The sequence below is a fragment of the Neopelma chrysocephalum genome, unplaced genomic scaffold, assembly GCF_003984885.1.
Source record: "Neopelma chrysocephalum unplaced genomic scaffold, ASM398488v2 Primary Assembly neopelma1_75, whole genome shotgun sequence".
In the NCBI taxonomy this organism is placed as follows: Eukaryota; Metazoa; Chordata; class Aves; order Passeriformes; family Pipridae; genus Neopelma; species Neopelma chrysocephalum.
Window position 1 is genome coordinate 9,026,766 of NW_020897736.1, and position 26,250 is coordinate 9,053,015.

General features: G+C 46.4%; 1 protein-coding gene across 1 annotated transcript in view; it reads right to left on the reverse strand.

The window, feature by feature from the left end:
- FAM174B (family with sequence similarity 174 member B) overlaps positions 1-26,250 on the reverse strand; it is a 74,046-nt gene that overhangs the window by 27,597 nt on the left and 20,199 nt on the right. Inside the window, 2 exon segments of the mRNA XM_027688519.1 lie at positions 3,399-3,685; positions 3,688-3,927. Coding sequence (XP_027544320.1) covers positions 3,399-3,685; positions 3,688-3,927 — 527 coding nt within the window.

Consider the following 26,250-nt stretch of genomic DNA (forward strand, 5'->3'; position numbering starts at 1 on the left):
CCTCATTTTATAGGGCAGAGTTTTGAGAAATATCCTTGTTTTATAGGGCAGAGCTATAGAAACTTTTGTGATCTGCCCAAACTCTTCAAGGCAGTGAACCCCACAAGAAGAAACAACATTCATCCTGTTGAGACTGTTCACATCAAAGCTGTAAAGAGCCCAAGACAGTACAAGACAGCAATCCCCTCTCCCCTCCTTGTGCTAATCTGCTGTCACACTCACATCAAGACAATCCAGTTTTCCCTTTTGTCATTCTTTGTGGCCGTAACTACTACCTGCACTGGCAGCTTAAATGAAGTTTTCAATGTGGGTCAAAAATGTGTTTTGGGGCTGGATATTTGGTTGTTTTGGGTTTCTTTCTTTTCCATTTAATATAATTTAATCTGAGGGTTTTTCCCCTGCTCCTGGCAGAAATCTTGTCTTTGCTGGAGTACTCTAACTGGTTATAATACAATTAATTTTACATCACTCAAACTCTCTGGGGTTAAGACTTGGATTGCCCGGAGCAATTGCCCAGCTCATAGAACAAAGGGTCACGTATCCTATGATCATATGCTTGAACCTCTCTCCTCAATGTCAGTCATTTATACCAGTTTTGCAGAAAACTAAGCTAAAAATGGTATTTGAGGAAGAAACACAAATTGAACATGAAGCAATGAAACAAAGCAATGAGATCAAAATAAAAAGGTAGTTTCTTTCTAAAAATCTAGATAAATAGCAGCCTTTCTAGCCTGGGTTCTGCTCGTTCAAGGGCAGGTCAAGACATGAAGCAAACTCTTACAGCACAGAGTTTTCTGCAATGAAAGCTTTGGGTTGGTTTCAGCTGGTCCACTGGAGCAGAAGTAACTTACCCAGTTTCCCTAGAAGGCACATGGCCTACCAGCACACTTAACCACATCTGAAAAATTCTGTTTCCTGTGAGCTGATCCCAAGAATTGTATTGCAATGGAATGAACTGAGCTGCACCAGGAGAGAGAAATGGGGCAGAATATGGGTCTAAAAAAGGCAAAACCCAAAATGCAGCTCAAAGAGCAAATTTAGCCACCCATCATCTGTTGCAAGACACTGTGTTTCTTGGTAATGCAAACTACTCAACTATTTGATTGAGAATAACATGAAATTTGGTTTGTTGTGGAAATGGTTTTGGGTTGGGAGCATGCAGAGCCCACGGGTATAGGAAAGAAAGCAAACCCAGAACTGAGCTTGCAAAAAAGAATAAATAAATAAATACTACAGCAATTTAGGCCTTGCCACATGCAGACAAACAGCAAAGTCTTGGCTGGCCTTCACAGACCCCTTTGGGTGACACCACATTCTGAACCACAGGACCATCAGATGAATTCAGAGCATAACATTTCCAAAAGAAATGAAGAGGAATCTCTGAGTGTTGTCTTAAGAACAGAGCTGAAAATCGGAGAAATATATCTATCCCTGCTCAAACAAAAAAGAAAAATAATATAAACAGAAAAATATGTAAAAATTAAATGTATATAAAAAATAAAATGTATAAAAAAATTAATCCAATGCCTGTGACAAGAGTATCTGGCCACTCACTAGTTAATTTCATTTCTACAGCCCATATCTAAAAGGATAATTTACTCCAAGCAACCCAGAACAATTTCATAGTGAAGGTTTAATCAAAGATTGGATTTCAGCAAAATCTCTTTAATGGGAATCCATGACACTTCAGAAAAAAAATCACAATGTTTTTGACTAAGTGTGAACAAAGCTCTTATTCTGATGGAGAAAAGCTTTACATTTATTGAGGGTAAATCCCTTATCTCTTCTGCACCAGAATCTCCTGTGATCTATGTTGTCAGCTACAAGTGTGACACTGTACAGACATACCTGTTGGTATTCTGGTCTCATTTGCAACTGGGATAACTGTTTACAAAATAAGGAAACATATTCAGTAGCCAAAAAGCTTCACCTTCCACTTTTCCTATCAGGTTCTACCAAAGATTTACAAGAGATCTAGGGTTGGGGGGGGCAGGTATGTGTGTTTATTTTAATGTATCCTTAATGCTGCATTTACTCTGATCAGTTATATAATGACAACTTTGGCATGGGAGAACTAATCCACCATTCCCAAGGTGACTTTAACCTGGACCTGGTTTTGCTGATTATGGTATAGGGAAGGCCTTCAGTTTGCCTTCTTTGGCTAGAAACATTCTGCCTTATGCCAGGTCTCCTTGACACAAGATCTTGCTTTATACCCAGGAGAAACTGTGGCAGAGGAAATAAAGTCTCCAAGATCAGATAGAACTAGGAGTAGAAACTTAGGCTTTTCGATCTACTCTTAGTTATAGACTTCCTAATTCTAGCTCATATACCCACTATCAATTCTGCTGTTTGTCCATGACAATTTTATACAGCTGCAAAGTGGATATACTGATTAAAAAAAAAAAATCTCTTCAATACTTTATTGGGCTCTCCCAAACCACCTCACTTTAATGAGCACATTTATTTGCATTGCCTTCTGCCAGCTGCTGCAACGCTTAAGTAGAATTTAGTTAAATGTCAATTTCCTTGGAAAATATCAGTTCTGATCATTTCAGTTTATAGATCCCACTTTGTAACACTACTGTTATGAATGCTGCCCTTCCTACACAGAATTAATTCCGAAGCAGGAGAAGCAGAGCATTCAGCCATCCTGTAAATACAAAGGAGCTGCCTGAAGACAGAACAAGGAAGAATTTGCCAACTCCACTTGTTCAACTGCGCCTGTCACCTGAGACGTGGCCTGGCCTCCACCCTGTGCTGAGTGCCAGCTGTTCCCCTCTCCCGGCTCTTCCCGGGTGTCCCTGCCCACCACTCGGACGCTGAGCTGAGACAGTTTGCCATCTGGACCTCGATCTCCAGCTGGGCTTTGTGTGTCTCCATGGACGGACACCCCAAGGCTCCTTGGGCCTCAATCCCAGCGACCCACTGACCCCACGGATTTCCAGATGTTCCCATGGAGTTCGATGTGATATCTTCCACGCCCACTCCACGCCCCTGGCCACCATGCAGTGAGTGAATCCCACGCTGGAAAAGCCCACTTGGAACCCAACTCCTGCCCTAATTTCCTGCAGGAGCGGGAGGAAGGCGGAGCAAGGTTTGCCAGGCCCCGGCAGCCCCCTGAGGCTTCCCCAGGGGCTCCTGAGCCACCCACACACGCTGTGCTCGAGGCCGGGCTTTAAAACTATTATCACAGGCAGGTTAATGCTTACTATTATATAACACATAATTATATATATGATTTTCATATATATATAGATAGATAAAAATAAAATAATAAAATAAAGCGGGAGGGGTTTCACCCCTTCTCCCGGAGCCCCGGAGCCCCAGAGCCGTCCCCCCCCCCGCCCCGCCGTGTGTCGGGGCCGTGCCCCCGCAGCCCCGGGCGGCCCCGGTACCTGAAGACGCGGAGCAGGAGGCAGGCGATGAGCGCGGCCGTGAGCGCGCAGGCCCCGATGACGGCGGCTTTGAGCGCGGAGAGGTCCCGGAGCATCGCGGGCACGGGGCTGAGCCGGGCCCCGCTGTGGTTGCCCGGGGCCGGCGCGGCGGGCGGGCGGCTGCCGTTCCCGGCCGGGGGCTCCAAGCTGCCGCGGGCGGCGGGCGCGGCGGGGAGGAGCAGCGGCAGCAGCAGCGAGGCCGCCAGCAGCGGCAGCGGGGCGGCGGCGGCGGCGGGGCGCATCCTGCCCGCTCCGGCTCCGGCTGCTCCGGCTTCTCCGGCCCCGCCGAGCCCCGGAAGGCAGCGCCGGCCGGCCCGGCCCCCGCCCCCCGAGAGGCGCCGCCTCCCGCCGCCGGGGCCCCGAGCCGGGGAGAGCCGGGGCGAGCTGGGGCGGCCGGAGCGTCCGCCCCCGGAGCCTCCCGCAGCCCCAGCGGGTTCCTCCGGCCCCGCGGACTCCTCCGCAGCCCCAGCGGGTTCCGAGCGCCCCGTCGCTGCCTCGGCCATCACGACCATCTCTTATTAGAGAGAGTCCAGAGGGGGCTGCGAGGATGGTGAAGGGTCTGAGGGGCCGTATGAGGACCGGCTGAGGAAATTTTGTTGCTCAGCTTGGAGAAGAGGAGGCCTAGGGGAAGCCTCATCGGGGTCTGCAGCTTCCTCACGAGAGGCAGCACCATCTCTCCTTTCTGTGACTCCGTGACTTCTCTCAGTGACAGGACCCGAGGGAACGGCTGGAGTTGTGTCAGGGGAGGGTTGGGTTGGATATTAGGAAAAGGTTCTTCCCCCAGAGGGTGGTCGGGCACTGGAATAGGCTCCCCGGGGCAGTGGTCACAGCCCCAAGGCTGACAGAGCTCAGGGAGCCTCTGGACAATGCTTTCAGACACATGGTAGGATTGTTGGGGTTGTGCTGTGCAGGGCCAGGAGCTGGATTTCGCTGATCCTTGTGGGTCCCTTCCAACTCAGGATATTCTGTGTTGCTGTGATTCTGTGGCCACTCTTAATTGCAACACACATCTGCCCAGCTGCAAAATGATGACAGGGGTCACACTGCCATCAAACAGGGCACAAACCTCCTGAGCTGCTGGGTCAGCATGGCCCAGCTGCTACATCAACAACTCCTACATCAGATTTATGTCCTTTTGCCTTTCCGCTGGTCACCAAGACTCTGCTTACAGGTTAATTTGTTTACTGATATTTCACATCTTTAAAATTGTGAGATGCATGGAAATCACAGCCACAGGTCTGCAAACCATCCCAGGTGCACCAAGCATATGAGTGGTGCCATCAGCCAACCCTGACAGGGAGAATAAACTATGGAATCATAGAACATCCTGAGCTGGGAGGGACCCACAAGGATCACTGAAGTCCAATTCCTGGGCCATGATACTGCCAAGATACAACTTACTTTTGCTTTCTATGTTCAGTATTAGCATGATCTGCTAAATAATTGTGTGTGGAGAGAGGGGCACGTTGGCACTGAAATGAAGTGAAACAAAGAAGGGGAAAGATGAAAAAGCTGATTTCCTTCCAATTAAACTCCATACATAAGGGTTGGCATGGCAGAGTATAGTATATAGGAATGCGTGACTAAGCCGTGCAAAATATGACAGAGATGTATTCCTGCTGGCAGTGTCCCACCAGAGAGGTAGCAGGGAAATAGTGTGTGGTTCATCGGCCTTCTGAGCCAATTGGGATGCTGTATCAAACGCCACCCACTTGGTAATAAAGGCATCCTGTGTGTTTTGCAGGAAGCTCTTTGGGATTAGGAAATTTTGACATGGACACTGTGCAGAAGGCCCCCTTAGACTGCCTGAATTGGGCATTGTTCCGGCTTTATTTCATTACTGGCTTTTGTGCAGTTTCCCAGTTTCCAACATGGGGCTTCACTTTAGTTTTTCAGAAAAAATAAAAATGTAAAAAAAAAAAAAATCCATCTGGGCAGGAGGTCAGACTGGCGATGTGGGCTATTTCCCAAACACTGGTGTGAGGCTGCTCACATGAGTTATTTGTAAACACTGACCCCGATGCTGGCCCTGCCTGTTCTGAGCTGTTTGCCAGCTGCTGCCCGGCCTCTGTCAGATCCCTCTGGCAGAGCAGTGCTTCCCCATAGGATGAGGGAAGATATGTAAAGGACTTCTCAAACAAGAACCACCTCCCACAATTTGAGTGAAGGTGTTGGAGGTGAAGAGCCATTAACATGACAGTTTTGGAAAGCATAATTTGTTTCAAGTGGCTTCAAGGTTTTTCGTTGTGGTTTGGTTTGGTTTGGTGTTTTGTGGGTTTATTTTTTTTTCCTCAGATGCTTTACTGATATTTCACATGTCATTTGCCTAATTTGGGAATCATTCCTGGGTCCTGGTCTGGAATGTGGGATTTCGCAACTCTGTTCTTCAATGACATCATGTGGTTTGTACTGAACACAGCAGAAATAAATGAGAGCAAGGGGAGTTTACCAGCCCGTCTACAATAAATATTTTATCTGAATAGTCGTCTTTTGGGCATCTAAACTAATTTGTGTGGATTAGATTTTACCTTGTAAGACATGCTTTCCATGTATATAGGACAAAGGGTCCCACTTGGATAACAAGGAAGCTACATCTTGGTTTCATCTCCCCCTTAAGCAGTGGTGGCTGTGAAAGCCAGAGTTCCCGAGAGCTTTGGTAGAAGAACACGACTTTGAGAAGCCAAGAGGAAATTCAGTCAGGGAAAAATGTAGAAAGTATTTGGTTTCACTTCCAATGAAATCTTGTGTTTCATTCCTGGCACCAACACGCACCTGGAGGAGAAGGTGGATTGCAGAGGTGGGAGTTGGTGTAGCTTTTCTCCTTGCTGAGCTTTCTTCCTGCTTACACCTGTTCGGTGTCATTATAAGTTGGAGCTCTCATGAGCAATTGCACTTTCTGTAGAAGAGTCCAGTACTGGCTAAATAGGAGGAGTGAGCATGTTTCTGTGTGCAATTGCTTCTGGGAATGGCAGATATCTGTATTTATGGATGCCTGTTACAGGAGTATCCCCATTTGTGGGGAAGGCTCTTCATGCGCTGCTTAGCAATTCATATGGAGTTCAAGATGCCCCTTCCTTTGTGCTCTCAGATGGCCTCCAGGCAGCACCCAGATGTATTTTTAGCTCTCAGAATAGGGCAAAATTTGCAAGAAATTGTGCAGAGAAGAAATAAGGAGAAGAGTTGAAGCTGGCTCAGTCGTCGGATTTAGGCAAGCTGGATTTGCAGGATGAAATAAGTGTTTCTGTGAGAGAAATGAAATGTGTACAAAATGAGGCAAACTACCTTCCCAAGGATTTGCTGCAGAAGTAATACACCTTCTGGACAAAGACCAGAGTCAAGTAAGGAAGGAAATAAAGTGGAACTGGTAAGGGATCAGTGCTCCGTGAGCACACCTCTCACATCTCAAAACCAAAAACTCAGGCAGGGATATAAATTCAAGGAGCGACCAGGCCTGCATCAGAGAGTGTTTGAGCTTGGATGTCAGACAAGAGAGCACAGAGTAATTGCAAGATTTAATCATTCTTCCGGTGACCATCGATAGATAACCTCAACCAACAGTGCAGTAAAACTGCAATGCCTCATCTATCACGAGTGGTCTGAGGGCTGCAGAGATGTCCTATTGCTAATTAAAGACCAGCGATGTAGAGCAAGCAGGAGCTTCAGATATACTTGGACAAGGCTTTGCACATTCCTAGTTAGTATGTTACATTAGCCTGTAATTCCTATAACCCTCTAAAGCATTTATGGCTTTTTACAGACATTAAAAGCTAGTGCTACTGCTGAAAAGGGCTTGTAATTGAAGTCTATGATAAGCAGCAGATTCCTTTTAAACGAGGTTGGTGCAGTCATTAAGCTGGGGTGCAGAGATTATCTCGTGAACAGGTTCTACAATATTGCTAATACACACAACATTGCAGTGTAGCAGTTAATCTGAAAAAAAAAAACAGGAAAAGGAAGGACAGCAGTAAACCACAAATCTTTGTTTAGTTTGGATAACAATAATCAAAGAACACAAAAGCCGATTATGACTTTGCCTCCCACTGCTTTGTGCCTATTCATGCAGGCTGTCCTGGCTGGCCCACTGAAGTGCAACCTGAAGGAAGCTAACAAATACTTCAAGTCTTTCTTTCTTTTTTTTTTTTTTTTGAGTAATTTGCAGATGATGTCCTTAAACTGGTTTTCTTCGTCTTAGCTGCATGAAATAAACTCATCAGGGTGGTAACGGCTAATCTTGCAGCCTCATATGGCATTAGAGGCTTATTGATGATGTTAAAGTGACTGCCAAGTAGCTGGATTCCATCCAGAATTGCAAGTGACCTGGATGTGACATAAAGAGAATTGGATTTAACCCCTATATGCACTATTTCCTGGTCCAGCTGAACCATTGTCAGACATAGCACTTATTTTGTCATTGCAGGAAAATACGTCAGATCAGCTCAAAGGAGAAATATCTGTGCTGTGATAGTATTTCTCATCCATCAGTGCCTACTTACCCATGTCATAGGCCTGCACAGCTATAAGAAGCAGAGAATCCACTTGAGCTCTTGCAGGATGCTGCACTAACACATCGTGGTGGTTGCCTCTGGGAAAGCAACTCCAGGATGTCTACACACCCTTCATCACACAGACATCCCTCTGGACTGTGCAGCCGGGATCCCATGAACCTGAAGGTCACAGAGCTGCTGTGTCACCTACCTGTCCATCCCATGGTGAAGCACCTCACCCTGGCAGGTGCGTCTGGAGAGGTTATGAACTCTCCCAGTCCTGCACTGTGGGCTGGACCTGCTGGTCCTGGTGCTCTTCTGTAAAGCATGAACCACCTCAAAGGGCTACAGACGAGTGAGTTGTTGAGAGACACACGCCTGGCCAAACATCTGTTGGCAGTTCCTAGGAATCCTAACACCCAACAGAGCAGGGATAAGGCAAACTGCCTCCTGGCTCTCTGACACATTCCCCTTTAAGCAGCAGCAGACTGTAATTCTGGTTTAACTGAGCAATGCCTGTAATTGTCATCCCAGCACTGGCTTTTTCCCTGGAATGACAATGATCTTGGGTTTCCTGGAATAAGTCTCCATGTGGTGCAGCTCCCCTGGAAGCTGTGAGATTAAATCCTTGTGGCATCTTGTTACAGGGATCAGCGGATAGAGGATTATAGATGTGCAAGTGGCACCCACTCTCTGGGGAAAGTAGGGAAACATCTGTTAACATGTGTGACCAGGCTTCCAAATCCCCAGTGTTAACCAGGCCTAAGACATTTTCATGGCAAGATGGATATCAGGAAAAGGTGTGCTGACAGGGGGAAATCTGTGAGCCCTTGCTACAGTTTGTTGCTTTCTAAAAGGGCTGAAATGTGTGGTTTCTTAGTGGAGTTTTTGTTTGGTTGTTTTTGTTGGGATTTCCAGAGAAGGATTTTTCTGTTTTCATTTTAGCAATGAGAAGCCTTATCTTTGTGTGACCAGGGAGTCTTTAAGAATGAGTGGAGAAATAGTAGGATTATGACCTTAGCAGATCCAAAGATAAAAGATAAGCAATCAAAAAAGGAAGGATTATTTCTTAAATTGCTAGAAACTCACTGTTGCTTGTTATCATGTATTTAATTCCAATATTGGAAAGACACCTGGGATAAGAATCAAGCTGGTCAGGAGATTCAGGTATCCTATCACTATGAAAAATCCTCACACCTACCTTCCACATTGTCTAAAAAGCAAAGCAGAAAGAGAAAATGTCTTTATAGCTCTCAAACAGCAAACACGGTTTTTTCAACTAAATTTTGAAGCCTCTGTTACCCATGAGGAGTAGGTGTAAAATATATTTGTTTCCCTTCAAATCAACTAAATAAATGTCGCTTCCCACCACACAAATTGTCACTTAAGCCAGCCTTTGAGAGTTGCAATTTCCACCCATCTTGTGTTTTTGCTGCCTGAAACACTATTTCAAATATTTTCAGCTTCGCCCAAAATACAGCTGACGATTTTTGGAAGCAGCACTTCAAATGAAGTTGGCTGTGAAGAATTTGCCTGGCACTAAACATCTGCAGTCAGCACTGTTATCAGCAGAGTGCCACAAACCCTTCCTCACCTGTGGGATGCTAATAGGTTTATTGCAGTTCAGATGAAAGATGTCTAGCCCATAAGCCTATCCCATTTCCCCCTATTTTTTCCCCCAACTGAAACACCTGTGAAAGAATGTGGTGTTTATGGAGGTAGGAGTCTGACAGCACTGTTTGGAGCCAAACATAACACGCAATCCTCCCTAAGGAGGCACTGGGGTTTTAGCTATGAAGATTTGCTAATTTAGCCTCTACTTCAATTCCTGTCCCCTGCCAAATCTGCTGTGCCTCTAAATCCTGAGCACCAAGAACCTTACAAGCCCTTCTCCTGAGCCAGATGCACTTACTGCCTTCCCGTGTACCATACACTTAATTTCAAATCAAGCCCCTTAAAATTTCAGTTCTAAACTTTGAGCACAGTGAATCCTTACTGGTAGGGTGAACCTTGTTAGAGCATGAAACCTCACCCAGTCCAGGGAACAGCAGACCCATTCTCTAGGAGAAGGGCTGATAGAAAAATCAATTCATTTGAATTCAGCTCAGAAAAATTTTCCACTTTATGTCATGCTTCCTGCCAGCAGAACGCAAAGCCTTTTTTATCAGACTAAACATTCTCCAAATCCCTGGGCAGTGGGTAATAATGTCTACTTCTATAGTGTACTTCAAAGCCTGTCTTCAAAGCCTTCACTACCTGCACAACACTGTAATGACCTTTATTTTGCAGAGAGATAAAGCCACGCTGGGCAGCAGCGCTGGCCAGGGGAGGACGGAGCCATGGCACAGGATGTCAGTGGTGAATTGGGAAGGGCCTGTAGGTCACAGGAAAATGAAATCATGCAAAGAGCTGCTCCACAGTCAAGGGGCATTAGCTGATGCCAGGCAGGGTGGGGTGGACCTACAGGCAAAGGTCATTCCTCTGCTCCCACCTACTCCAAATCCTTTAACACTGGGCACTTTGGAGCCACCTCAAGCAATCTGGCTTTGTGTTCTCTTGTCTCACTTCCCTGGCTGCTCTGCTCCATCCTACTGCTCCTCCAGAACATCTTTCCCTGGCTGCTGGCGTAGGCTCACGGAGGGAGGGATGCCACAGCATGGCAGGGAAATCTGCACAGAAGAGCTGCTCTAACTGGCTGCATTTGCCCAGTTTCCTCAGGACTTCCAGATCAATGATCCATCTGCCATCGAGAGTGTCCCTAGGAATCCTCTTCCTGTCATAGCCCCCTCCTCCTCCAGTCAAGAGGTGGTGGGTGATGGGTTAAGGGAACTTGAGACTGCCAACATGCCATGGCAGATTCCAAGTCCTAAGCCTCTTTTGGAATCTCTAGAATCCTTCTTTAAATCGAGCCCCATACATGTAAACCAAAGGAAAGGCAGTAAGCTTTTTCACTTCTAAATTTTCATCTGCCAGCAGAGGAGAGAATGTAGATTTCAGAGAAATAAGAGTTAGTTACGCTTCCCTGAATAATCCACTCCTGTCAACAGAGGTTGCTAATAGAGGCTCTGCCTGGGCATTTGGATGGAAATTAATGCATCGAGGACACAAAGCCGTGTGCAGTTTGCAGACATGACACCAGCTCGGTGATGGGAAATGATACATCGAGTTTTATTATAGAAGATTCTTGGTAGACATGTTTATTAAATGACTTGCCCGCCAGAAGCACTAAAGGATTTTCTGTTTTCTTCTAGCTCGCTGTATCACTTCTCAAGGGCTTCAGATGGAGCATCTCCCCATACACGGCACTTTTTAGGCTTTTCCCCCCATGGCATCATCATAATGAGCTTATAGGCATCAGCAGATATGAAACTTCCAATCTGCCCAAGTCTCAGATTACACTGAGATATTTTCACACCAATTTTCTAGTCTATCCAGATTCCTTTGCATTCTATCCAGAATTCCTTCAGGTTTCTCTGGTGTTTGTGATCCCTTTCAACTTCATGTCACTGTGTGAATGCCTGTCATCCTTTTGATCAATCCTTCCTTAGAGTCATCAATAAAAATGTCGAAAAAGACCAAAGACCTGATCTCTGTGATGCTCTAATAAACATAATTCTGTAACAGAATTACTCCCTGTTTAGTATTCTCTTTGTCTGCAGCTGCTCAGCTGTGATTTGGTCCATGGATTATTGCATTCAGATCATCCAAAGAGCTAAATTTTATGATATGTTATCAAATGCTTTACCAAGTCCAAACAGGCTCACAGACTTTTAAGATCAGAAAGAAGCATGAGAACATCAAATCTGCTCTTTTCAGTCTTCGGTTGAGTTTGCTAATAGTATCACTGAAGCATCTCTTCCAGAATGTCCAGATTTGAAGACCCCATGAGATGAAAAATCAAACACTTTGCTTCATTAAGCACACATATTGCTTTTTTTTTTCTTTTTTAAATACTTACTGTTAAATTTAATCAGGCTTTACTTTCTAGACATTGAGTTTGTGTCTTTTTTTTCGCAGATTAAAGATTGCCTGGTATCCCATTGTTTCTCACTGTGCTTATTGATGTTTCATTCAGTGACCTTTTGGGGTTTTTTTCTTTTTTTTACTAACATTGCTCTTGATTCTACAAACGCTTCATATGTACCTGTGTGTAGATATCAGTCTCTGTGATGAGGAGGGCCTGCTTTCCTGGGGTAATTTGCAGCCTTCGAACTAGAGCTTCTAATTCTCCCATAAAAAACTATCTGCCTGCTCTGGCAAGGCTCCCTGTCCTGCACATCTTCCTTTTGCCCACGCGTCCCTGATGTACTTTAATTTTCATATCTCCATACATAACTCACTTTCAATCATTTCAAAGCCTAGGTAATGTTCAAGACTATCTTTAAACAATGGTCCTGATTCCTGACTCACCCAAATGTGGGCAAATGCAGAGCAACTGCTTTGAAGTCAGCTGTGGAAAACAGGTCTAAACGTCAGGGGAGACAGCCACAATCTCTTTTGATATCTCTGGAGCAGGTCATGCAGAAATAGAATCCCAAACAATATCTGTGACCAGCTGTTCCGTTCATCCTGTGCCTCCAGCCATTCTCCACATACATCAGATCCCATCTCCCAGCTGACAAGAAAATCAACTAATCCAAAAAATGGAATTACCTAATTTTCTTCCCCATTATCTGAGGCTCATAATAGAAATGTGAAACGACCTGCTCCATTTCAGCAGCAAAAGAGAAGATGCCAGTTGACTCTCAGCTCTCAATTCTCACTGCGTCATATTTCCATTCGCAAAGGTCGGGGTCAAGCCTGGTGGGGATTATTGTTCAGGAAAAACTCTCTTACAGATTAAATGGGATTCTTTTGGAGTTAAAGAGGGAAGGGGGAAAAAAAAGGAAAGGAAGAGCTGTAGGATTTATTTAATGGAAAAAGCCTACTTCTCAGGTGGTATAACTGGGGGCAGTTCTGCTGACTTACACCAGTTGAAGACTGGGAGCATCCTGTTCCTGTGCTCCACTGTCTCACTCCATAAATTGTGGTCAGAATGATCTGAGCTCCACTCTGTACTTTCATGTCAGCCAACAAGGGTTGTGTGATGTCTTTCTCCATGGGAAGGACAGTGACTCACCCACCATGATGTGGATTCAGGGATTCCTCAGAGTCATTAGTGGAGAAGAGACAGGCAGCTCCATCCTCACCCTAGTACCTGTGATGGATAGTCATCCCACAGGCAGGGAATCAAGAAGAGAGAGAGACATTTAAACATTTTCTTTACTTGCTCAGCCTCTGAGCACAAATATATGGGTGTCTAGGTCTGGGCTTCATCTTGAGAGCTGTAAACAAGGACCTGTAAGCTATCTTAAGCTTGCAAATCTCCCTGTCATCCTGACAAATCAACTGACATTGCCAGCCAGACCCAGCAGAACACACTTCATTACGCTCATTACTCAGGGCTGAAAGCAAAGCCCAGCACTGCCTGCGGAGCTGGGATGTCGCAGAGCAGGTGGAAAGCAGGGTGAGCACATCACCACCAAGGCCATCAGCAGAACTGGGGTGCCTCCTCTCCAGGGCTGGAGCACTGGATGAACACGGCTGGATGCTGTACAGAGCCGGTGGCATGTTCAGGTTCCTGGCATCGAGGTTGCCAAGGAAGCAAAGTCACAGGATCTCCTCCATGACCATCTGCATTGTCTCGTAAGGCATCAAATATGTCAAGGAGATTTCTCCGCTGGGCCATCATCTAGAAACTTGCCAGTGTGTTTGACTTGCATCATAGTGAAATGCCATGAAGTTAAAGGAATTCATTCCGAAAGTGGAGAAGGTGAGAAGCTCTTTGCTGTGAGCTCAGTGCCACAGCAGGAGGAAATGATTTTGCTCTTGAGTTTGAGTTTCACAGTGTCAGAAAGGCTCATAGTTTACATCTGAGCACCAGACCTCTACACTGTCATTCGTGTGCCTGAATGAGTGTCAGCTCCAGGCTCTGAATTCAGGCAGGGGGTTTGGCAGGGCCCTGAAAGAACTTCCCATAATACGCTGCTCTCAGACCAGCTTCCCTGGCTGCGCAGCTCCAGGCAGGACATGGAGGGCACAGGACATGCCTGCAGCTTAGTGCCAGTAGTGGTGAGGACATCCTTTCTTCCCTGGTCATCTTTTCTTCCCTGGCCATCCTTCCACAGCAGAGGCTGCAGCGGGACTGTGGAGGCACAGGTTTATCCAGGGACTGTGAAGGCAGAGGGATGAAAGGGAGCAGCTCCTGTGAAGTGAGGAAGGGGGAGAGTGACTCAGGCAGGAGCAGTGATCCACATCCTGCGTGGCAAAGCTGCTGTACAGAACATGAGGGGCTTTTTGGAGAGAGAGGCCAAGGCCCTGACTGGCAGACTTACATCCAGACAGCTACAGTGATGAATGGGATGTGAGTTGTGTAGCAAATGTGCTCCAGTGATAGAAATCACTTTACTGGAGAATTGATGATGCTCAGCAGGGGTCAGTTCATCTCTCCCACTTCCCCGTCCCTCTGCCCCAGATCCTGCCAGACACAGAGGCCACAGCTCACCCTCCACCAGCCTGAGCATCGCTCAGGTTGTAGGAGTGACTCAAGGCATCTACATGGGGTTGGCTTTTTGGATGGAAGGTTTTCCAGATCGAGTTGTGGGCATGTTAGAGTTGTTTGGGAGCTTCGTCAGTGCGGCTGAAAACAGCTTTTCAGCCACAACTGAAAGCTGCCCATGGTTGCAGGGAGGCAGCAGGGACTTTATGCCACAGACAGTGCAGTCTGGGGAAGATAAGCAGATTTTGATGGAGTAAAGGGGTCTGAAAGAGGGTGTTTCTCAGTGTGGCCTACAAATAGGAGTGGAAGTTACAATAGGGCAAATCCTTGGTGGGAAACAGCAGGAAGAATGAAAGCTGGAGACTTCTGTGCTACCATGTGAAAACGTGTTTGGGACCCCAGGGACCAGATGGTCCTTTTAAGCCCCTACTTCATCCTGCATCGGGGTGCAGTCAAGAAACAGTATGAAAACGGTGATATCATCTAGAGACAGGACTCCAGTTCTCAATGAGTAAGTGGTTAAATCCAAGCAATTTTGTAACTTTCTTTTCCCAAGTTCAGGACCATCTTGCAGAACCTCTGGGGATAACAGAAGGAAATTTTCCTCCTCGTTGGAAGCACCACTGCTGTGCGATGCAGGATGGCTGGGAAGAACTGTGGAGCTGCATGTGGGGAAGGAACAATGCCAGCCTGCCACGGGGATTGGAGCTCCTGCAGCTTTCTCTCCTGCTGTATTTCAAGAGTGTTTTAGTAACTCTTGGGACCTCTTAAAACAGATTGTCTGATTTTTGGCAGTATATTTCGAGCGCCCAATTTGTTTCATGGCATAGAAGCATTTGTGGACCATGATGTTTCTATGTCAACACATGCTTGAGGAGGTAATTTTTACACCAGAAGTGGCAGATGTTAGAATCCAGATCAGAGCACTCTCCACATCATTATTTTTAGTAAAGGACTTTTTTTTAATAAGACATGTTGATATGTTTTCTCTATGTGGGATTAAAAGCACTTCAGACTCATGCATGGAATTTTGCTTTATAAATCTGTGGGAGTGCAGATTTTCTCCACTCTTGTCCACTCTTGTTATATTGCCTTTGTGAAATGGGAATAATAAACCTTGTCTGTCTCCTGAAGGGGCAGAGAATTAACTCTTTGAAGTTTGTAAGGCCATATAAATGCCTTGCTATTATTAAACTTACTGCTGCTCAGGGCTTTTAAACAGCTGCCACATTTCACTTCGGAGGGGGTTGCCTTGAACTGGTAGGTGAAGCGAACACAGTATATCAGGGTGTTGTGCTGAAAAAAAAGCTTTGGGGTCTGTTAGATTGAAAGGCACTAACTAAATATGAGTTATGTGTAGAAATAGGTTTTATAACCCTATCATTCTCCTCTGGTGTACCTCTTAATCTAAGGGTTTTACTATCCTTTATGAACACTTAACAAGACCTACATTAAGCTTCAAGCCTCTTCAGTAGACATATTTTACACTAAGTCAATGAAGAGAGGTTAGACCCATTTTTTTGCCCAGCTTACACAGCAGTCAGCGATGGACCCACCTGGCCTGCTCTGGTAATTAGTAATTCATAATGACCTGCTGCACAAAAAATTATGAGAGAAATACAGGAGCATCAGGAAAAAGTGGCCTCTAATGCTGTCATGTTTTGGAAGACTCACTGCCTTTTCCTCTCCTTTCAACTTTTCTAGGAACAGCTGAAGTCTCATGCTCTCATTTAACAAATGTAGGCTCCTGCTAACTGGTTTCGGATTACAGGTTCAGGGGCCAGTCCTGAGCCTGGTGTCTCTGTGTTTGATCTGCATACACCCATTCCCACAGTGTTCATGAATGCTGACACAAAATAGTAAGTGAAAGTCTGTGATCGTCCCAATTAATGCAGTTCTGGAGACACAGTGAGGAAACTGAGGCAATGAACTGGTATTCCAGAAAATTCTGTATTCAGACTGCCATTGATAGAAGATGTAGGACTTAGGCATATAAGCTTAAGCATATATTGAAGGAAGATGTATGAGGATTTCGCTGCTCTTAGTCTTTATATTTCTTCACTGGGAACCTTTTGAATTTGTCTCAAATATTTGTCAACAGAGCAAAAATATTTTTTCTAACCTTTGGTTTAGTATTCCTGCTTGAGGAAGAAGGAGTCAAATTTCGATCCATGAAACTTCAGCAGTGCAGAAGGACACTGATGGACAGTGGCTGTTTCAGCCTGTGTCTTGTAACTCTGAGCTTTCACAGAGGGCAGTGCAGCTCTCTGGCCCTTCCCAGGCAAAGGCTCTTCTCGTGTTGTCCCCAAGACAGTGTGTATGGGAAAGTACCAGCGCGTTCATGTGAAGTGGAGGAAAACCAATAAAATAGTTGCTTGATTTTCTAGTGTCAAGCTTAGACCAAGCTCTGTAAGCCAAAAGAGGCCACATGGATGCACAAGACAAGCTCACATCACTTCTCAGGGCATGAGGTTGCAGGGAAGTCCTCCATCCCTCAGTGACCCATTCCCTCTCCATAGAGCTCCCAGCTCCCGGTGCTGGAACAAGGTCTATGCGCACTGTCTGTCAGGGGATGGGAAGCAGTAGAGTAAGAGTCCTTCCAGTCATCTCTGCAATTTGTTTTCAGGCCTCCCAATCTCATCTTTGTCTTGGTAATATTTAGAAAAGAGCAAAAATTAGGTTTCCCCTGTGCCTGTCAATGAAGCCATACCTGAGTTTGTAAGGCCTTAATGCCAGTATCTCAACAGGTACATGCAGACCATAAATGGGTCTGTGCAAAGGAGACTGTCATTGCAGGGATGGGACTCTAAACCTCCCTGCTGGGAAGGCACAAAGCCGGCAGCCACAAAAGCAGGAGGCTGCCTGTGCAAGGGGAGCTGCTGGTTGGGCTGCAGTCCCTCTCCTGCTGCCTGTTCCTGCTGTGCCTCTCCTTCCTTATGAGTGGGGACAGCACAGGGAGCAGAAGGCTGCTGTGTTTGGATCCCTCAGCCTTGCTCTGAAGGGACCTTATCCACGGCCAAGGGGAGAGTTTAGGTAATGAGTCAGTTTAATCATGGACAGCTTTTGATTTTTGAAGGCTCCGCTGACTGCTCAGTCACACACCAGGCAGCTGCACCCTGGCTTGCTCTTGCAGCTGTAGCCAATGATTCTTACATGAGGCTCAGGTTTGGAACAGTGTTTTAGCATTGAATGGGACTGATTCTTAATCCTCCAGCTGCTTCCCAGGAGCCTGAGACATCCACTTCTTTTCTTTCCTTCTGTTGTGCCTACTAAAACTTTTCCCACTATGCTGGCTCACAACTGCTCCATGCTGCATCTCTCCCTGGAAAGCAAAAACTGCTTGAGGCAGGAAAAAACATGAGCTGGCTTGGGCTCTTGGAGTGATCCACCACCCCTCACAAGCCCAGGCAGCTTCAGGTCATGAACGGTCAGATGAGCCTCTTGCCTTGTCTGGGAGAACTGCTACTGCTTTTGAATTTATTGGTGTAGCAGGAAGCTGTACCAGCATATCCTTCATCCTGCTGTAAGAGCAGTGGGGACATTTGCAGAGGTGTGCAGGGGTATGTGTGTGGGTGTGTGTGCTCTCCCCTGTGGGTCAGGACCACAACCTGTGTATCCAAGTGCCCACATGCTTCCACGCTATCCAGATTCCTTCACTAGTGTCTTTGCCAAGAATCTATTGATTTCAGACATGCTGAAAGCAGCCCCTTAAATGCATTTCTTGTTTTGGATCTTCAGAGTACTCAGCAAGCATTAGTTAACTGATCCTTCTGGTGTGGCCTGTAAAATAGGTAAATATTATTCTTGCTCTGGAGCCAGAGAAGTGAAAGCAAAAAGATATAGTGGCTCCACTGAGCTCACACAGAATTTTGTGTTAAAGCCAGCAGTGAAGGCTTCTGACTGTTGACGGCTGTCATCATCTGTGCTGCCACGGGTGTACCTCTGTGTGGCCCCTTTGCTAGAGGAATTAACAGTACAGGCCTCATGTTTCAGCACAGTGATGTGCCAAAGTGCAGCATGAATTCTGATTCCCAGCTCTGTAATATTCCAGCCCTGTAATACTTCCCCAAGTATGGGATTGCCAGAAGGAGCAAAGCAGAGTGTGGTCCTGGTTCTCAGCATCACTGCATTAGATGCTTAGTGCTCTGTGCTCACTTGCATTTACAGGAGCCATGTGAGTTAGAAATTAAATACTGTGGGACAGCCTCTTCTTTTACAGCCACTTCATTTACAGCTGCTGAGTAAATCAGATTTAGAACAGGCATCTCTGAATTTAGGATGTTTCTTTCCACTAAACCACTGAAATTTCCAGTCAGGTGAACTGTGGAGCCTGTGGGCACCCTGGATGTGAAAGATAAAACAGTTTTCTATTCCTGTTCTCAGTTTGAGACAAAATATCTCTATTAAAAATAAGGAGCTGCCAGCTCTATTGTTGGAAATTACTTGCTTTACTTTTTTGGATAACATAAGTCTCAATTAAAAAAAAAAAAAAAGCACAGCCTAAGAGCTTCACACCATTTTGCCCAGTTTGATGATCAAAGGTACTTTTGTTCTTTCTGCTGCCCCTGTTGCTTTACACGGAGAAGATTCAGTAAACAGGGAGCGCATCTGCCCAGGCAAGCAGGGAAGAGGATTAAACTCCAGGAGTGAGGCACTGACGGTACCTGGAGGTGACACGTTTTGTACTGAACATTTCATTAGCTCCCACAAGGCTGACGCCTGTTCATTAGCCACATACATCCCAACCCAATTGCCCATGTAGCTCTGCAAGGGATCCCATCACTTCATCCTGACGGTGCTGCATACAAAGCAGGAAAGCTCCAGATTTCAAGCCAGCCCCTCAGTAGGAGATGTAATTAGGGAGCCTGGTCCATCAATATTTCACCACAGCTCTACTCCACGAGGGATCAGGCTGTGGGATGTTTATCCGTAGCTCATGTGCTTCTTAAACTTATCTCCTTGACAACTCTTTAGTTTAAACAAAGATTATTTTGGAACAGAGGCTGTCAAAAAAACCAGCAGCTCCAGAAGTTTTCTTGTTAAAATACATTGGCTCGGCAGCACCACCTTCTGTCCTGCCCTTCAAACAGCCTGGGATGTCACGCTGCAAACGAGAGTGTGTGCCTTGGCTAGCTCGGGGCTAAGGAACAGTTTGAATAAGATTGAGTTAATGTTTTCCATGCTGGAAGTTAAAGCCATAAAGAAGCAACAGCACAACAGATGGGAAGGGTGAGTCCAGCTCCGCAGGGACCAGCAAGCGCCGGAAACCACTGGCAAATCACTCCCAGTCAAGTGCTTTTCCAGGTGAAGCACCTTCACTTAGGTGGTTGTACTCCTGCTCAGAGGATTTTTCAAAAGCCATGACCCCCTCCTTACTGCAGTCGCTCCAAGGGAGCAGGAGCTCAGTGCTGCTCCACACAGTCCCTCCTGCACACTTGCTGAGCCCCGCTTTCCCTGGGGTTTTGCTGTTGGGTTTGCTTGGCTTTGAGGCCAAGACACTCCTCTTGTCAGAGAAGTGGCTTGATGGTTGCTCTTTGGGGGTGCTGTGTAAATGCTGGGTCCCACTCAGCAAAGCCCAGGGATGCCCAGAGGCAGGAGAGGAGGAAGGACTTGGAGAAGCCAAGGCAGATGGGAGTTCTGAAACATCAGTGAAAAATCAGGAGTTACAGAAGGACCTGCCCCTTGTCCCACTCCTCCAGAGCACATTGTGATTCAGGCAGAGATTTGTGTCATGAAGGTTAAATTGGGAGGACAGCTACAGTCATTTCTCGTATGTTCCAGCTGGCTGCTGTTTCCTCTCAGCATCCTGCACACATCCTCTGGGCTGGCAGCTCATCTTTACCTCTAAAAACAGCTCTGCCTCTTCATCCCACCATACAGGCAGCGACCCATGTATACCACTATAGTGTGTGTGGGAGAAAGAGAGTGAATTTCTGTATTTACCTTTTACTTTATTGTTGCAGGCCCTAAGTAATTAATATCCAAGCAGCTCAGATCCTTGTGTGACAATCATCACACAAGAGAAGAGCGTTCTTATGAAAAATACAACAAAGCCCTTAAATCTAAAAAATCTAAAATACAGAAGCTCTCTTGTAAGAGACACTCTGTGGCAGGATTCTGCATCATGGCATCACTCTTCGTGTTAATATACAGATCAGGGGAATGTAATAAATACTTGGAGAGCAGCCACAGCTTTCACAGCAGCTGCTGCTACGTTTTTGTCAGGATTAAGTTCATTTCAATTATAGAAAGTCTCGTGATCACCTGCTACGAGGGTTTCAGCCATTCAGGAGGCGAAGGTTGTGTATACAGCTATATTTAAATGGCAAATGCACAGCACACCATCCCATTTGCACAGCACTCTGCAGACATCCCTGAATTAAGTGTTTAAGTATAGATTCCTTCTTCCTTTATAGCGTGATATAAGTGGATGTTTTAAGGAGGCAATTTAAAGGAAGAGAGGAGAGGCAATATAATGGACATCATGCCGTGCATCCCTTTGTACTGCTGCATTTCTCAGGCTGTGCCAGGAGAGGGCGAAACATCATCCCTTTTGGTGTTGCTGCAACCCTTCACTTCATTCAATGCAGCCATGGAATGTTCTGTCCCAGTGTGAGAGCACAGACCCACAGTAAGCGTCAAAAATGCTACTGGTGCAACAGAGGGACAGCATAGGCCCATCCTCTGCCATGGCTGCGGTGACCGAGACTCTCTCTTTGTCCTCCAGTCCCTCTAGGACCCCTGAGGTTTCACTCTGGTCCCCTCTGGTTCCCTCTGCTTGGAAACCCTTCCAAATCCATTCTGGTGAGGGGAGGTGGTGATGCAGCAACAGCAGACGCCTTGTCGGATTCCTGGACACCCACAGGGAGGCAGAGCTGGGGCCACTCATTCTGTGCCCCATCCTGGCTGCGTGCTGGGGGGACTGCCCCGAGGAGAGACAAATGAGGCTTCTCCTGGGGAAAGCCTCAGCCAGAGCTCAACTTCCCAAACAAGCCTGGGGCTGGGGGTGTGCATGGAAGCAGAATGTGTGAGGTAGCACCATGGCTGGCAAAGGAGAGCTCTTGGCTCCTGGGGTGATCCTGCCCTTAGGAAGCTGGGACATGCCCTCACCAAAGTGTCTAGAGGACTTGGGACGACAGCCCCAGAGGACAGGGCCTGAGGCTCAAAGCCCTGGCCTTTGACACGTGCCAGGGACAGCAGAGAAGCCTGTGGGGATGTGCCTGTTCAGGCTTTGGTGGCCACAGGCTGCTGACGAGCCCTACTGGAGCCCTAGGGCAGGTGTTGGAAATGGCTGTTCCAGCATCTCTGTCCCTGCTCGCGCTGGTTCTGCAGGGACCCCTGTGACACATCACCTGACACCTCACAGTGTTCCAGTGCTCCTGGACGTGGAACCAGCCCCTAGAAACAGGCCCCAACGATGCAGAAAATTATGCTACACTGGCCCCAAAACCCCAAAGCCCACAAATCTTTATTAGTAGACACATGTTCAAAAAAAAATAAAGAAGTGTTGGAAGCATAACATTGGGTGTTTTTTTGTAAAAGAGCAAAGGACTAGGCCCTCCCGAGGAAAAATGGTGTCAGCAAAAGCTGTGGAATGCAGCACTGTATTGCATCTGTATACCAAAAATATTGCAGTATTTTACCCAGCAACAAATGCCAAACAATACACAGTAATGGAGGTGGTAAGTCTCCCTGAATGGGAGCTGTTATTCTTTCTTTCCTAACTCTGCAGGTTTCTGTGTTGTCTTGGCTTAGTGCATCTTCACAGGATCATTGGATCATTTTGGATGGAGAGGTCATCTAGTCTAACTGCCTCATCAAATGCAAGGCAACAGTAGGAAGGCAGAACTGTCAAACTTCTGAAGAGTCCACAAAGACACTGGATATGTGGCATGAGCTGGAGAAGTTTGTCTTTCTGTGATTACACAATGTCTTTGGCTGCAGCAGCAGGTTGTGACATGGATAACCGTGCAGACCTGGACTCTAGTCTGTCTTGCTGTGAAATCATTCCAAAGGGGAAGAGCTGTTTGCACACAGTTCAGTTCTATGATATTAAATCCATTAACTTAGTTTGACTGAAGGCAAAAATAAACAGAGTACTTCTATTTTTAGGATTTCCAGTTAGTTTACTGATATATATTTTCAGCAGGTTTCCCAGTGTTAAACTTACCCCCTGCTCTAAGTAGGCAGACAGGGAATGCAACTACTGAAAGGCCAGCAGATTAGGGGGAAAGTGTATGATAACCACTCTTGGTAGGCTAGAGCAGAAATGAAGCCAGTAGGTAACAGAGGTGCCTTTTCTCCAGGCCAAACACCTGCAGCTTCCTCGGCGACTCCCCATCAGATTTGTGCTGATTGCCCTAAGCAACACCCATATTCAAGAGGGTGACAAAGCAAAGCCTCTGTTTTAGCAAGGACAGTTTCTTGTGCTTTCCCCCACGGCAGCACCCTCTCTGTAACACTAGGCCATCAGTATGTAACTGTGGGCATGCTTAGTATGTGTATCCATATCCGTTTAAAAATTTCTTTTTATGGTGTCTCACACTGCCGTGGGCCTGATCCCTGTAAATACTGAGTAATGGAACAAGTCTCCCGTGGGTGGACATGGGCTAAAGAAGATTTTCATCAGGAGAGGGAGCTCTCTCTGCACCAACTGCTGGGGAACCACCACTTGCTGCGGGCATTAAAAATGCCAGGGAAAAGCTGTGCTCACCATTTTGTCCTTATGTGTTCTTTCATATGTTTGCAGGAATTTCACAGGCTGTTTAACTGCAGTGGTTTGGTTTTATATATCTAGTGATGCTCTATAAATCTAATAGTAAAATGAGCCTCCATGTGGAGAATGTATTTGTTTGGTCCAAGAAGAAATAACACACCCGCTTAAACACAACAGTTTTTGGAGGAGTTTGGCACTGGATGGGGAGAGTACACTTGTCACATCCCTAAGGGATCTGCAGGTGGGAAAATTCCCCTTATTTCAAGAGGTTTACAGAAGGCTAAAAGCTGTGCAAGACACACTGACACTGAATTTCCCATTTTAAAAAATGGAATCAGATAAAAGTATTGTTGCCCTTTTGATCTACATATATTTTTTAAGAGGGGAGGGGAGGGGAGGGGAGGGGATCCTCAAACTGCCTAATATGCTGCTTTGTCAGACAGGGAGATAGATTAGATAGATAGATAGATAGATAGATAGATAGATAGATAGATAGATGATAGATAGATAGATAGATAGATAGTTAGACAGACAGATAGACAGATGATAGATAGATATCCTTATGGCCTTCAGTTCTCTGAGGCTGAAGCCGGAGCTTACAGACCGAAGTTTCAGTCAGGTTCAGCCCCCCCGGCGATGCGGCACTTGGGCTCGGCCCTGCTCGCCCCAGAGGGGAGACATTTTATTCCCCTTTCTCCGGGAGTTGCCCCGGGTCTGTGTGTCCCCCGTGTTTCTGTCTGTGTGACCTCGCCCAGACCCCGCGCCCCGGGGGCAGCCGCCGGTTTCCAGCGGGGCCGGGAGAGGCGGCGGATCCCGGGATTCCCGCGGATCCCGCGGCTCCGGCGATTCCCGGGGCTCCGGCGGCTCCCAGGGCTCCTGAGCCGCTGCGCAGCTGCCCCTGCTCTAAATCACAGAATCACAATTTGGGGGTTGGAAGGGACCTTTCAGGTCACCCAGTTCCAACCCCCCTGGCATGAGCAGGGACACCTTCCACTAGACCAGGTTGCTCAGACCCCCATCCAAGCCGGCTTTCAGTGTTCCCAGGGATGGGGCATCCACCACCCCTCTGGGCAAGCTGTGCCAGTTTCTCCACTCTCATTATAAAAAACCCCCCTTCCTTATATCTAATCTAAATCAACCCTCCTACAGTTTAAATCAAAAAGTGGCCTTTTCTTTTGCAAATAATACAGGAGATGAACAACATTATCAGCGCTGTGTGTCTATAGCCATTTAAAATTTTCTATTTATGGCATCTCACACTGCCGTGGGCCTGATCCCCATAAACTGGGTAATGGAACAATCTAATCTAAATCGATCCCCCCACATTTTAACCATTCTCCCTCGTCCTATCCTGACAGGCCCTGATAAAAGTCCATCTCCATCTTTCCTACAAGCCCTCTTTAGGCACTGTAAGGGGGTCTAAGGTCTCCCTGGAGCCTTCTCTTCCGCAGGCTGAACAACCCCAGCTCTCTCGGCCTGGCTCCACAGCAGGTGGCCTCCTCTGGGCTCACTCCAGCAGGTCCACATCCTTCTCATGTTGGGGATCCCAGAGCTGGAGGTGGGGTCTCACAAGAACAGCGCAGAGGGGCAGAATCCCCTCCCTTGCCCTGCTGCCCATGCTGCTTTGGATGCAGTCCAGGATACAAGTGTCTTTCCAGGTTATAAGTGCACATGGTTGGGTCATGTCCAGCCTCTCACCCACCCGCCCTCCCAAATCCTTCTTGGAAGGGCTGCTCTCAGTATAAAAAGGAGAGGTGCCTTTCTATCACTCCCCCTCAATATTGTCCATGAAGGCCCTTGGCTGTGCTTTGCTGGGAATGGGGCTGTGTGTGGGTGTGTGTGTGACTGACTTAGCTCCAGTCCCTGATAAGGGCAATGTTCTGCACAAGTAGTGGGGTGTTAAGGTGGATTAGGGTTTGATTGAGCAGGCTCGGGGTTTAAGGACACTGTGCCGCTCCTGCTGGGTGGTAAAATTGGTTTCTCTTACCTCTCTCCTCTGGGATCCTTAAACAGATCTGTGGGAGCTTAGTTGTACTTTCTCTCGAATTTTGTGCTTCATTTCATCCTGTCCATTTGAATATCTGATGTAGTTCAATTCTCCTGGCTGTTAACACACTGAGCAAGTATGGCAGATTTTAGCAGCCGTTTCATTTGACTTCCTAATTACTTTATTTTTCTTTTTTTTTTCTTTGCAATAGGAATGTCTTAACTCCCAATTGAGAATTCATTTCCAATTTACTGCTGCAGACAAAGCAGTACAAGGCAAAGACATGTTTCCTTTTCACACTTTGTGTTGGTTTTGGCTGCATTTCAGGTCTGACCTCTCCCTATATATCTCTAGGTGTACACCAGATGTTTGTGCCCTATTGTGGTTGGTGCTGGACAGGAAGCATCACTAGACAAGCAGACAGTCCTTTTTCATTTTGCCAGGGCTTTATCCTTGGCTCAGAACAGGAGGGATTTAAGTCTGCTGCTATTGATTTGATAAGGCAAACAGAACGTGTTTCATTATTTCTTTTTTGTTGGCTTTTTTTTTCTTTCTTGGGATACTCTCAAACACTAGGAAATTGCACAATCCAGATGACAACTTAACTCATAATTGCAACAGCTCATAATTGCAACAACTCATAACTGCAACAGTCTTTGGAGTCAGCTTATGCCCAACTGCTGAAATAGTTTTATTTACTGATAGAATATTTCTGTATTTAAAGAAGAAAGCCTACAAAACTTAAAGCCATGACTTATGCTTCAATCTGATAAACACATGGGAAAACCACAGAGTTTGTTTCATTTTTCTACTTAGGAGAGCCATATTCACCTCTCAGCTTTCAGCACAAAGTTCGTGGCAGAGAAATGGCATTTCAGGATTGATTTAATCTTTCTGTATTTCATAGTTACTTCTACACAGAGAACCTCAGCATTTCACAGTGACAACAGGACCGAGCTGTGGACCTGTCTGTGCAAATCTCCCCCAGTCAGGAGCAGGTAGAGGTTTAGGGGCTGGAAAAGTCCCAGACCCACATGGAAGAAGGAAATGGGACCAGTGTGCATTAACCAGTTCCTGGCAAATCCCTC